This window comes from Diachasma alloeum, unplaced genomic scaffold (assembly GCF_001412515.2).
Source record: "Diachasma alloeum isolate Michigan unplaced genomic scaffold, Dall2.0 Dall_scaffold_00195, whole genome shotgun sequence".
Taxonomy (NCBI): domain Eukaryota; kingdom Metazoa; phylum Arthropoda; class Insecta; order Hymenoptera; family Braconidae; genus Diachasma; species Diachasma alloeum.
In genome coordinates, this window is record NW_021680360.1 from 276,585 (window position 1) to 291,748 (window position 15,164).

Sequence of the window (15,164 nt, forward strand, 5' to 3'; positions counted from 1 at the left end):
TTTTTTTAAATTTTTCTTGAGTTCCTAGGCGGTTGAAACGTTCAATTTAATCAAAACTCCATAAGAGGCCGTGTATAAGACTGATTTTGTTTATTTAATTTCTCAATATCCACAAGTTCTAACATTTTAAAATTGTCACCGATGTTCACCATCTCTCTAATACCATTAATTAAAAAAATTATAACTTTGTTGGTGAATGTCAATTTTCAAGGTCATCGCCAAATTCACTTGGCACCCTTAAAAAACCGAAAATCTCGAGATCCAGGCAAGATAAATCCTCCCGGAATTGTGACGAGATGCAAGGATGCAATGTCTTTCGCGGTTGCGACGATTCCAAAACTTTCGATGTTTTTCCAGACCGTGATCTCTTCAATATCATTCTCGACTAGTCTCGACGGCATCACTATACATTGATTGTTTATATTTCATTGCTTGGTCAGCATAATCCAGCTACACCGGCAAGTGTCACGCTGACAACGCTGTATGTCCACATATTCAACAATAAGACAATCGACCAAATCTGGGGCATAACATAGTAACAGAGATGAGTATCCACTTTTTTCCCTCTTTTGTTATAATTCACGGTTTGGTTGCACGCATAAAAGTCAAGAATAGTCTTTAGTCATTAGCAACAAAGCTTGTTATTGTTATCAGAAGGAGGTTGACTGATAAAACATGGAAGTTTGGACCGTCATTTAGAACGTTGGAAAAAAAGAAACGTTGAATTGTCAAGATTCCACTTAATTTATTCATTATTTGCACAATAATTTAATTCTTAGTTCGAAATGATGAGCTGTCGAATATTCTTGCTTAAATTAAAATCCAAAAATTCGGTAGCAAATCGTCATGGCTAGCTGCGCCGATCAGTCTTTTACCTCGTTGATTGATTATTTATAATTTCGACTGAATTGAACTATTCATTCATTAGTGGTTTAATCTAAATACGGTAGAATGTAAAGATCAGTGATGGTTTCGTTCTTATGCCACATGAAGTGGGAGATCCCTGGCACAGTATGAGTGATGATTTTTTTGGCTTTATCTAGTGTTTTGAGGCCGATTGCGTCGGTTTTGTAGATAGGCCTGTTTCTCATGTCCAGTACAGTGTTGTTACTATCGAAATAACCGAATTGACTACTTTGCCAAGGGGTTATCACTCCGTCGTCGGGACCTCCGATCAACACCATTTTATTCAACTTGGTCAGGCCGCTTTTAAACTGAGTACTATTTAGTGATTGCTCCTCGCCATTCACGAGTGGGAGAAATTTACTGTATCGAAAATATAATTCCTAGACAGAAAAAGATGTCTCGTCAGAATGATCATCAAAAAATTGTTAGGAAATGAGAACAAGGCAATAGCGAACGCAAGGCTTTTAGCGAAGTGGTGAAACGTGCCAAATCGAATAGCGAATATGAATATTTCAGGAAAGAATTTCGAATAAGAACATTCAGGTTCAAAAATGAGTTTAGTCATGTTTATAAATCCTTTGTTCTTCACATAATTTTCTTCATTTGTCTTATACGCGGCATCGGGGAGGTACAAACGCTTTGGGTGAGATTTGCACTTCCCTTTTACCATGGGCTAACCCTCTAACAGTCGTTTTGACGATTTTCAAGAAATTGACTCAATAAAAAGTAATGTACAAATCTTCTACAACTTTATCCCTGTCGGGTTTTCATAGTCTAACCACGCAAAGGTTCTTAATTTGAGAATCTCCGTGGTAGACTTTTGGTTATAAATTTTTTTCGATTTTCCACTTGAAATTGAATAAGTAATTTCTTATTTTCAGCCTTCCAGACATTATGCCTTTTTTGAATCCATGAGTTCCTTAGAATCATTAAGGGGAGATTACTATGAGTTTTAAAAGTCGCAGGATATTAGAATGCGATTTTTCATGTATTGAAGATCGATTAAATATATCTAAAAATGAATAATCAGTGCAAAAAATTGATTGTTTATTGTTCGTTTGCTCCGCAGACGCTTAAAAAGTTGAAAATACTCAAGGGCTTCCAATTTTTGAGCTACAGAGGTTTCTTTTATTTCAAAATTTTTGAAAAAATGTGTATAATCACAATTACGAATCAGTTTTTTGAAATTCAACTCCTACACAACTAATTTTGTTATATTTTTAATAACAAATTGCACCATTCATGTAAAATGGCCAGAAAAATGTTTCTGAAAGAATCGAGAATATATTTTAAATATTTTAAGGATTATTTTTCTACCTATTTTACATGGTTGGCGCAAATTTTCATAGTAAACAAAACGAAATTAGCTATGTAGAAGTCGATTATCGGAAAACAAATTCGTAATTATTATTCGCGATGTTAAATTGACGAATGGCGTCACTGAAGCTTATAATTAAAGATGACTGACATAAAATTTTCGAATTGAAAATTTTCAGTCACACTTTCAGGTCCAAAGGGGATCAATGGAGTAAAAACCCATTTGTTATTGAAGAGCATAATTAATCGAATCAGAGACAAGCTTCAATTGTGTATATCAATGCGAAGCTACCCCTAATACCACTTTTGTTGATTTCATTCGAAACGTTTTATGTCAGCCATGTTGAAGCATCAGCGCCGCCTCACTCCCAGTCAACATCGCGAATTGCACCCATTTTTTCAAAAATTTTGAAAAAAGTAACCTCTGTAGCTCAAAAATTGGAGGTCCTGAACGTTTTTTTTAACATTTTAAGCGTGTGTGGGACGAACGAACAATAAACAATTAATTTTTTTGCACTAATCATTCGTTTTCAGACCTATATAATCGATCTTCAATGTATGAGAAATCTCACTCCAATCGCGCGCGACCTTTAAAACTCATAGTAGTCTCCCCTTAACTTGGTTTTGGAAACTACAATTTTATTTTCTAAAAATATTAATTGACAATGTGAATGAATCTTACCTGGTGATACGGATCGTTCCAGTAATTCCCAACACTAGTGTGTTGTCCAATTCTCGAGTAAAACAATTCATACGCAGTTTCACACACTAAATTAGGGAAGAACAAATGCAGAAACTTTGCTAAAAAAGAACAAAATAAAACAGTATGAAAGAAATATGATTCGATTTTCAATTGATGGACGATTGACACCCTGTCTAGATCCCATGATTGAACATACTTCCGTACTCTCCAGCTTGTGGTGAGCTCAAGGAAATGAAGTTTCTGACATTATGATTGGGGAATCTCTGGAGAATAGCTCTGGCTATCAATCCTCCCTGGCTGTACCCCAGGAGATTGATGCCCTCCGGAAACGCGGCAGCAATAGCCATCACATCCTCACCAATTTCCTCTATCTGACGCCACATGGGCTCTAAACTGCTCCATCCAGCGTATCGCGGGGTGTTATACACCTCCGTTCCGGGATGCATCTGCGAGATAAGTACAACAATCGATACAATTAATCCAGTGATTGAGGGGATGACCAGTTTGCAGTTATTCGAGAGTTACTTGAATGGGATGTGGTATCTTCTGCTAAATTAAGGGAAGACTACGACGAGTTAAAAGTCGCCGCCTGTTGGAGTGAGATTTCTCATGCATTGAAAGTCGATTATATGTGTCTAAAAACGAATAATTGGCGCAAAAAAATTGATTGTTTAATGTCCGTCTACCCGGCACACGTTTAAAATGTTCAAAATAGTCCAGGGCCTTTAATTTTTGAGCTACAGAGTTTTTTTCTTAAAGTTTCGAAAAAATGACCAATAGCCAAAATCGACTTAAACGGTTTTACATGATAATTTTCTGACTTAATTATCAAGTTTGGGTGGGAAATTTCTTTTTTGTGCATAAATAAATTGATTCAACACGACAAAAAGGCGAAACAATGGCGCATGTAAGAAAATATCAATGTGTTTACATTCGGGAGTAGAGAGGGGAAGGGAGTGGGGAAGTCTTCACGCTGGCGAGAAAGCAATTAAGGGGAAATAAAATGCGACTGAGCGACTATAAAGGATATTTCATCATTAGAAAAGTTTTTTTCGGCTGTGTGACGAATAATATTTTTTGTCACAACGGCTGTAGGTAGGAATGCCAAAAAGTTTTATAGAAAAACCGAGCGCTTTTACTGGGACATTTTATTGAATTTCCATTGGAACACTATAAGAATTCTATTGAAATTCTCTCGCAAAAGTTACAGCCGTTCCCACCGATTTTTCGACAGATATTTAATAGAAAAACGTCCATAGATTTGTATTTTTCTACATGACTGATTTTCTTGTTATTTTATCGGCAAAAAAACTTGGGGATAATTCTTTTGATTTTTTTTCACTATATTTTATTTTCTGTCTCATTACGAAATGCGGAAAGTAATTGAAAAGTCACACCCACGAATTTTTATATCAAAATCACAAGAAAATAAATTGTGTAGGAAAGTCAACATCTACCAAATTTTTTTTCATGAATAATCGTTCAAAAATCGCATGGCAAAATGAAAAAATTTTTTGTATAAATCAGCAAAGACACAGTCAAATTTGCGATAGAATACCAGATTTGCAATAGAGTTACAAAAGAAATTTAATATATTTTTTTAGTTCATGCGTTAGGTTTTTTTGTAGAATTTGGTGATACGTGGACATGCAATAGATGAACATTATTTTCATTTTTTGAAAACATGCGATTATTTTTCGAAAATTTGAAAAATTATATTGAATATCATGGATTTTTCTTATAATTTCAACTTTAAATATTCGACTTATTCATTGTTATAGAAGAGATTATAATCCTTTCACTTTTTCTACAACCCCCTGCTACAGTAAATGGATCAAAACAATTTAAAAACAAACAATGTGATGATTTAAATGACCAAATTATTGGGAAATCAATTCAATCGAAATGATTTCTTTGTTTCCCATAAAGATTAAGATTCTTGAAAGACGTAAGCAACAATACAGCGTCAATAATCCAAAAAATTTGCAATTATTCCAACAAGTTCATCATCTGCTTTAACATATAATGGAATTTTTTACATTAAAAATCAGTGACATTCTAGATTACAGAAGATAATAGATAACCTACTTCCTGTATCCGATTGCTGATGACCTCCATGCTATCGCTACCTGTGAGCACCCCATGAATAATCACAACAGGATAGTACCCTGACACCCATTGAAAATTGACTAGATTCAGGAAAAATAGTATCTTCAAAATATTCAATTTGTTCGTCATCCTGAATTGGACGGAGGTAGAATTGATAAACAGACTAACACCAATAGCATCACAGAAATTACTGACACCGAATGACCTTGCATTGTTGACGTCAAATTTGCACTCTCCTGCATCATTTGCAGCATCTTTCAATAAAGTACCGACTGACAGTAAGTTACCATCAGTCGATAACTTATCCAGTGATTCCTACCATTTCCAGAAATCCCTACCTTTCCTTCAGTCGATAAAAAACTCGAAAAATATGTGAACAAAGGATGTTGATAAATTGAAAAATGAAGCAAAATCAGTCTATCACTTTTTAAAAATCCTTGTAGTTTATCAATCTTTACTTTCGGGACAGGTCTCAGAATGGGAAAAGATGTGGACGGTGAAAATTCGTGGAATTTCCATTAGTATCAAAAGGGGAACAGACAATTTCTCTGCTCCTCGCAATACATCACCGCAGTGACATTCAGTGCGTGCTCCCTTCTGAAATTTACTCCCCCGACACCCTTTTTTGGACCACACACCCCCGAAAATGCCAGGTGCATTGTTTCGTACTGCCGTCATCCACGATTAACCCCCTGTTCCCCCTTGCGTAACCCAGAATTGAAATGAAGGGGTGTTACTTCATCCCTTATTTCCCCCTCTGACAACGACAAAACCATCGAGACCGCGTATTGTGCAGTATTTAGGGCTTGTTTGTCCGAGTGAGAACAATACCTAGGCGTGACACATCTTAATTCCTACACTTCCACTTCTTTATGAACGTTCAGGGGTGGAATCGAAAATCGTCGAGTCACTCTTGTGACATTTTTAATATTTTTGTTCGTCATCGTGATAATATAAAGGTAATTATCCAACTGGGAAAATAATGTTCGTCATTTCAATGTCTTGAAATCGTTATTGCAATTAATTAATGAAGTTCGAGATGATTAGGGGCATTTTATACATTTTTTATGAAGAAATTATTGAAATGAATTGTTTAGGCTCGAAGAACTTTATTATGTGATAAATTCCATAATTTTTTATTTATGTTTGTTTGATAAACATTATTAAAAATATACGCAGGGCGGGGATGGTGATGTCATAACTTCCTGAACGCTCCAGTTTCCAGCATAAATTTTGGCTCATCATCGATGATGATCAATTGTATAAAATTGAAAATCAGTGGACTTGTCGGCAAAAGTTAGGGTGTCCATGATTATTTGCACACAGTATAGTAATTTTTGACTGACGTTAGTTAATTATACGTACCGGTACATGAAAATTATATCCCCATATTGAATGAGGATGAACATAAATTTGAGGTGCATGAGTGGGATAAAAGTATGTGAAAATTAGAGTCATTTTTTACAGTGTGTGTAATCTCAGGCACATGCCAGAATATTTTAAATATAAAACTTTAAACATTCGAGGTTTGTGGATTGTCTTGTTTTTTTTCAATTATTGTATTCCAGATGTTCTAGCCACAACCAGACTAATAGAAGCAGAATATAGAACATCCCCCTCAATATGAAATGGAAACGGTAAGTTGGACGCGGATGGCTCATACCACAGAGAGCGCGCGCCTCATGCACTGTTGAACGGGCTTACCTAAGTGTGCGACTCTTTCTGCGCTCATATGTTCGATAGCGTTCGATGTATCGAAATTTCATAAAAAACATAATTTATTAAAAATAGCTAGAGGAACATTTTATGATTCAACTTTTTTTCTGTATCTGTAATAGTTTACGATAGATAACGGTTAATAACAATTGCAGTGCTAATGTTTCGGGCTGAGTACCCAAAAATTTTGAATCCGCGACTACCTACCGGGACAGAAAGTGCATGGGCGTAAGGACTGCTGAGGAACCTGTTTTTTTTCGCCCCTTAACAACAATAAGAACTGAAATCAACAAGAAAATTGAGACGGACTCAATTAGGTAAATAACTTGAAGGGGGTAACCGGCCCAAATTCTGGCCTTTGAGGGGTTCATATCAGCTGCGTCCCCGCCGCGAACCCTGGGTAATACTAAGCGCCGGTGAGGCTTGATACTTTAGCGAAAAGTGCTTCACTACACGTTGAATTTATATAAACACCTCATAAGTTGAAATTGAAAAAAAATTGTTTAGAAGGAAAAGCGTAGCATCAGAGGTCCAGTACATCTACATGAGCATTCCTGTAGGTAAGTGTGACGCCTCAAAGAGTTTAAATTCCTTTATAGCAACCATGTTCCGATCTAATTTCCGACGATGTTTACTTCAATATATTTTCATAATTGAGGAAGTGCAAACACCTCATCTTAGCACAAAACCAATTTTCTATTCCTCAATCGCACGATTTCAAATCATGTCCACGTTCTATTGAAAAGTGGCACTTTTTGGTCCCAGTCTCTTTCCACCGGGCATTAACTAGCACAGAAGGGTGGCAATAACTGAAATATAGCCTTCCCAAGTGCCAGAAACCAGCACATGGTGCATGTTTTCCATTTATTTATTATTAATTATTACTCATTCACTTGAAGAAATAGCAATACCAAATGATAGAAGAGCATTAACAATCTACTTGGTGCGTTGAGTTAACGAATTATGAAAAAAATATAATTACTTAACCCTCATTGAAGACGCAGAAAGCTTGTAGTGGCATTAACTGGACTATTGACGGCATATTTTCCCGTCATAAAAAAAAACGATTTGTAAAGTTTCCTCTTGATTTTAGCCACCATTTGATATGCATCATCGGATGAAAAAGAGGAAAAACAACACAGAGAGAAATAGTCAATAAAAATTACGTATCTTTTCCGTAATTCCTGAGCGAAATGTGGCTGTAGGAAACTTTACGTAACTGTCACGAAAATTTTCCGGAGCGTTCCGTAATTTTTATCTGAATCTCCTGTGAAAAATTACGATTCCGTCACTTAAATTTTCTGAGTCGATTCCGTAATCGGTGAGTGAATTTTGAGTTCCGTAATTTTTACGGAACATTTCTCTCCGTGTACCGAATCAATAATTTTCATTCAATTGAGTTTGTTTTTGCTCGAAATAACAATGCCTTTCATGATACATCTCCCCTCAAAAAAACTCTATTCATTTTTTCCGTCTCCTTTTTTTATCATATCCAAGTACAACCAATCCAATTCTGCGCGGGAAAACTCAACCGTCGAGGTATAGCGGTTGAAATACCACTTCGTTTTAAAAAAAAGAAAAGTACGGTTAGAATAGGGAGATAAAATGAGTCTGTGTATCGTGTGCACACCGAGTCTCTCCAACCAAAGGCTCGCGGAGTGTATCTCGGGAGCGTTTTTTCTCCCGTTTAATCAAGGATATTCGCGGTTGGCTAGGCTCGCGTATTTCACAGAATCATCGCTGGATTCTCCACTCCTCCCAACCCGTTGTCACGAGAGGCCATTTTGTACCTGTATCCCACCATTGAGGGGCTGAAAGGACCGACAAAAACCCTCGGAAACGCACATTGTCATGACAGTCAGCGTCGGATTACGAATCTCATCATGGGGAGTACAAGGATCATCTCGCGAGACCCTTTATCTTCAGGTATCACGAGACATGTTTCATGGTTTGAGGGAAATTACTGTCAACAGAGATCATCGTTAATTGTTGAGGAATCGCGAGGTGGGGTTGAGTGATATTTGTCACTCGACGCTACTTCCCAGTTTCGGGCTTGGAATATTAATGTTCTCTCGCTTGACATTTCCCCACCCGTCTGTCGCCAATGAATTACGTGACACTGTTTGCCACTCATTCAAGTTCGCACGAGCTTGATTTCATCCCCATCAGTAAGGTTATCCGTCATGGCGGCGACTCTTCACCTCCCTGCGCGCGCAGGTCGCCATCTGTCGACGGAACCCCAAAATAATTTACAAAAATTCCGGTATTCCCCATTTTTCATCTAATGTGTCTTGCTCTTCATCTTTCTAATTCAACTTAAAATATCACCTCTCCCCCCCTTCCTCAGCGACTGACAAAAACTCGCCGAAATGCACATTGTCATGCGAGACAGCGTCGGATTACGAATCTCATCATGGGGAGTCCAAGGATCATCTAGAGAGAGCCTTAATCTTCAAGTATCACGAGACATGTTTTATGTTTTGAGGGAAATTGCAGTCAACAGAGATCATCGTTAATTGTTGAGGAATCGCGAGGTGGGGTTGAGTGATATTTGTCACTCGACGCTACTTCCCAGTTTCGGGCTTGGAATATTAATGTTCTCTCGCTTGACATTTCCCCACCCGTCTGTCGCCAATGAATTACGTGACACTGTTTGCCACTCATTCAAGTTCGCACGAGCTTGATTTCATCCCCATCAGTGAGGTTATCCGTCATGGCGGCGACTCTTCACCTCCCTGCGCGCGCAGGTCGCCATCTGTCGACGGAACCCCAAAATAATTTACAAAAATTCCGGTATTCCCCATTTTTCATCTAATGTGTCTTGCTCTTCATCTTTCTAATTCAACTTAAAATATCACCTCTCCCCCCCTTCCTCAGCGACTGACAAAAACTCTCCGAAATGCACATTGTCATGCGAGACAGCGTCGGATTACGAATCTCATCATGGGGAGTCCAAGGATCATCTCGCGAGACCCTTTATCTTCAGGTATTACGAGACATGTTTCATGGTTTGAGGGAAATTACAGTCAACAGAGATCATCGTTAATTGTTGAGGAATCGCGAGGTGGGGTTGAGTGATATTTGTCACTCGACGCTACTTCCCAGTTTCGGGCTTGGAATATTAATGTTCTCTCGCTTGACATTTCCCCACCCGTCTGTCGCCAATGAATTACGTGACACTGTTTGCCACCCATTCAAGTTCGCACGAGCTTGATTTCATCCCCATCAGTGAGGTTATCCGTCATGGCGGCGACTCTTCACCTCCCTGCGCGCGCAGGTCGCCATCTGTCGACGGAACCCCAAAATAATTTACAAAAATTCCGGTATTCCCCATTTTTCATCTAATGTGTCTTGCTCTTCATCTTTCTAATTCAACTTAAAATATCACCTCTCCCCCCCTTCCTCAGCGACTGACAAAAACTCTCCGAAATGCACATTGTCATGCGAGACAGCGTCGGATTACGAATCTCATCATGGGGAGTCCAAGGATCATCTCGCGAGACCCTTTATCTTCAGGTATTACGAGACATGTTTCATGGTTTGAGGGAAATTACAGTCAATAGAGATCATCGTTAATTGTTGAGGAATCGCGAGGTGGGGTTGAGTGATATTTGTCACTCGACGCTACTTCCCAGTTTCGGGCTTGGAATATTAATGTTCTCTCGCTTGACATTTCCCCACCCGTCTGTCGCCAATGAATTACGTGACACTGTTCGCCACTCATTCAAGTTCGCACGAGCTTGATTTCATCCCCATCAGTGAGGTTATCCGTCATGGCGGCGACTCTTCACCTCCCTGCGCGCGCAGGTCGTCATCTGTCGACTTAACCCCAAAATAATTTACAAAAATTCCGGCATTCCCCATTTTTCATCCAATGTGTGTCCTCTTCATCTTTCTAATTCAACTTGAAGTGTCACCTCGCCCCCCCCCCTTCACCTCACATTTTTGCATACCCTTATTCCACTAGAAAACACTATCCCCGGATGACTCTCCTTTTCCGCGCAGCGGACGAAAAAAAGGGTCGCTCAGATATTCAAAGTCGAAAATAGTTTATTCATGGTCGGTCGGGAACTTAGAGAGATATTGGAACCGGCCGGGAGTGAGGTGATATTGGTCGGGCGGAAGTGTCCCCTCGGGGAAACGGGAAACGGTAGAAGAGGCGTCGTCTCTCCGATCCGATAAAGCGAAGAGGCACCCCCCTGTGGTACAACCTCCGTCCCTCCCTCACTCATCCTCTCTTCGTTTTTTTTTGCTTCAACGTATATGCCTCATCCTCCTGCTCTTTCTTTATCCCATCTCCTCTGCATCCCCATGTTGACTCTTTCCGGCGTAACTCTTACCCCACGGACGATACCTCTGTGACAACCGAGTTACCAATAAAATTCAAATAAACTGTGCATACTAAATTATCACATCTTCCATTACCTATACTCGTTGCTTATCTCGAATGCACGGTTCAATTTCATATATTCTTGGTGTGGTATATCATATAAACTTACATCCGCCATCTTGTTAAACTATCTCAGAGGCCATTTTCCAATCAATTGAGCCAATGTCGATGTTAATCGCACTGCAATTATTGTCCCATTGCGGCTTAGTATGAAGAACTATATGGAAATATCACCCCATGGGCAATACTTCTTTGACAATCGAGTTACAAATGAAATTCAACAAACTCTGTGCAATAATTAGTCACGTTTTTATTGCTCATATTCGTTGCTCATTGCTGATGAACGGTTCAATTTCATATTGTTGACGCGGTGTATCATGTAACCTCACATGCGCCATCTTGTGGACTTGTCTCGGCGGCCATTTTGTTGTCAGTGGGAGAAATACCGCTGGGGTGATCATTACAGCGACCAATTGAGGCCATTCCCCTTCGGAAAAGGAAATCAGTCAATGTCGATGTTAATGACACCGCAATTAATGTCCCACTGCGGGTTAGTATGAAGAACTATACCTACATATCGCTCCATGTACAATGCCTCTTTGACAATCGAATTACAAATAAAATCCGAATAAACTGTGCAATGATTAGTCACACGTTTCACTGTCCATACTTGTTACTTATTTCAAATGCACAGTTCAATTTCATGTTATTGGCGCGGTGTATCATATAAACTCACATCCGCCATCTTGTTGACCCGTCTAGGCGACCATTTTGTCGTCAGTGGGAGAAATACCACTGGGGTAATCATTGCAGCGACCAATTGAGCCAATTCTCCTTCGGAAAAAGGAAATCAGTCAATGTCGATGTTAATGATACCGCAATTATTGTCCCATTGCGGTTTAGTGGAGAACGATACCCTCATATATACACTATTCACCGATTGCTAGTAACAAACACTCGACGCATTTATGTACGGTCGTATACGAGGGTTCACTTCTTCCGGAAGGGGGTCATCTGGACTTTCCCAGGAACGCCCCAGATTTCAACATTACTCAAAGAGGATCAACCTGCCAGCATTCGAGACCATTGTTTGCTCGGCTGCGTTACGATTCTTACGCCTCGGCACCTTTACGCTTGATGGAAACACCCCGGGGAAAAACATCTGCAAATCCACGAATATCCAATAAATGTATGAGAATCAGAATCAGAAGAGAGGATATTTCTGTTTTTATTTTACATATTTTTTTTTTATGTTTTCTGATTTAACACGCCATGGATGGACGAGGGTATGAATACATCACCCCACCGCATTTTCTTTTGATTATCATTCCTGTGTGAATGCGCCGCGCGGCGTTTATCCGAACTTCTTTTTTACGAACTTCTTTTGACGATTGTACACCCAGACATGGTAGATAAATATTCGAACTCCCCAGGCCAAAATTGATTATCCTGGCACAAAAAATCGGAAATTTCGGTTTTGACGAATTCAATGCTTCCACTCGGATGAAAAAAGCATTAGTCATCAGTGTTGACTGTTTTCATTATCATCTTCACCGATAATGAAAACAGTCATCGCCAAACGACAGTTTCTCACTTCAGTCTCGTTAAATACCAAAGAGGGTGAGGATGAGGAAGTGAGAGGCACGCAAGGAGTTAAGTACAAGTGGAGTCCTGGGGCACACCGGAGGTGGCATCAAGAGTATGGGTTGGGTAGAACCGGTGGCTTTAACTCGGTAAGAATTAAAGTGAACTAACGCGACCCAGGGAGGGTTAGGCAATGGCAGGAAGAGTGAGCCGCGCTCAAACCCCCCTCCGTCAGCGATTATACTAATAGTCGGGGCGTAGACAAGCCCTCGATACGAGGGATGAGGACAGCTAGCGTCGCTAATTGTTTTACACCCCTTTTCGACCCCTTGTCTCTTTCCACTTGCTCCAGACAATTTCGATACTTTAACCTCTCCGAGAACTATACCTCTTTTCCTGAGTTAACCATTTTACTCTTTCGCTTCATTTGTTTCTAGTACTTTTTTGTCGTGTTTTTTTGTTCCAATTTTTTTCTGGTACTTCTGTCATTTGGACTGAGCTGCATCCGATTACAATACCCAAGGAAAATGATCCCTCTTCTTTTGTATGGAGAAATTTAGAAAAGAATTCAATGCTTCAATGCTGTTATCATAATGAATACTTCCTTAATTGACAGAGCAAGAATTATTTGACAGTCAAGCCATTTTTGCTTGGACAAAATTACTTTTTTTTCCATTATAGATTGATAATTGTGTACAGTATCATGTATATTAATAATCAAGTTTATTGTGAATTAGGAATAAATTCCCTGAGTTTCATAAATTTTTGCTAACGAATGGAATGCATTGTAATCGTCCCATTTTCACATTCTCTAATTTTGTTTGGAACTAGTGTAGAATGGTTTGAAAGTTAAAAATACGAAGTTTGGTGAGCATGTCTGTATGTGAGCATGTCCACCGCCACCTTCGCAGTGGTCAATTTTTAGAAAATTGAATAATTAGATGGCTAAAGTAATTCCGAAAAATCTGAAATTTTGTCAGATTATAAGTCTTAATGAAGATTAACTTTGTGCTAAAGTGACACTGAATATTCATATTAGTTTAGAAATTTAAATAAATTAAGGAATTCTCGTCTTTATGCCATTTAAAATTTTGAAATTTTATTGAATTTCCAGTGAAACCTGAAATTTCATGATTTTTTTCATCTAAATCAGATTCAGTTTCACTGTCCTGAAAATTAGCAGTCAACTGTTCATGAAATTTCATTTATTTTCTAACAGTGTACCAAGCTGTCCACGAAATTTAAATTTTCATGTAGCACTGTACTGTTATGCTTTCGTATATTTTGGAATCAATTTCTCTCCCTGAAGGGACAAACATGAACTACAATTTTTCCCCTACTTTTCTCTTCATCTATGTCGCGTAACGAATTGATTCCTTATGCCACGTATATGTATCCGAGTTTTGTATAGGGTAGAGGGCACCCGAAAACCCGACCTATGCATTATGAATCCACCTGATTTTCAACACTTGCTCGTTTTCACACAGTCAAGGTGGACCCACTACACGTGTATCCCAACGCACACATGTTTTTACGCGCTACAGTAGATCGTAATGTCTCCATTCGACGAGGTCCATCGGATACACAATTTGCCGGAGGGGATTGGTAGCGCCGCCCCTTCGATTCTCTACATACGATAAATCTCTCGGTACAGGGTATTTCGGCTGTGTCGTTTATATTTAACGTCTCTGTTACTGCTCTGTCGATAATGCTTCGGGATTTTTGGAGGGGGGGAAATTTGCATTTTGCGGACGGTGAGGGGGGGTTGAATATTTCAAGGATCTTCTGATTCAGATTCGAGTAATTGATGTACTTGAAATTGGCCGTGTAATTGATGTAATCTGGGACACGTGCCGGCGGCTGTGCGCCTCCACCTGCATCTTTTGTTGTATTTTTTTTTTTTGGATGGGAAATCTGCACGGAGAAAAAAATTCCAGAATTTTTCAGGCGAAATTCAGGCAAAAATTACCGTGCCGTCTGGTAAAGTGGGTTCAATTGTCTAGCACCAGAAAAATTCCGGTGCTGCATAGTAAAAATTCCGGTAACGCACAATAAAAGCTTGATCCCTGTTTTCTATTACATGATAAATTTCATTCAATAGTTAAAAATGAGTAAACATTGTCATTCAGCATATCATCCTATTAATTTTATTTTAACCTCTCCTCCACATCCTCTCTCCCATATTAAAAGCGGAATGCGCGGCAAACGTATGTGGAACGTTTGACAGGCCAATGTATATCTACAGCGTTATACACCTCATGAAGCGAAAATAAAGGGCACTTATTTTATTTCTTAACCGTTTTATCACAACACTAATTAATATTTCACTGAATTGATATTATGAAAAACATTAACCTGGGGTTTCAGTAAGGAGATATGTGAGAGAGGAGGCTAGAGGAGGCGACGGAATAAATCATCTGGTCACGTTGAGTCGATGTT

The 15,164-nt window shown here is 39.0% G+C and overlaps 1 protein-coding gene across 1 annotated transcript; it reads right to left on the bottom strand.

Moving 5' to 3' along the window:
* Nucleotides 1-711: 711 nt before the first annotated feature.
* On the bottom strand, nucleotides 712-5,220 carry LOC107048586 (lysosomal thioesterase PPT2 homolog). The gene is made up of 4 exons (XM_015271816.2): nucleotides 5,015-5,220; nucleotides 3,123-3,372; nucleotides 2,906-3,024; nucleotides 712-1,286 (listed from the first exon to the last, which is right to left on the bottom strand). Exons 1-4 carry the CDS (start codon nucleotides 5,162-5,164, stop codon nucleotides 933-935), a joined length of 873 nt encoding a protein of 290 aa, XP_015127302.1. The 5' UTR covers nucleotides 5,165-5,220; the 3' UTR covers nucleotides 712-932.
* Nucleotides 5,221-15,164: the final 9,944 nt, after the last annotated feature.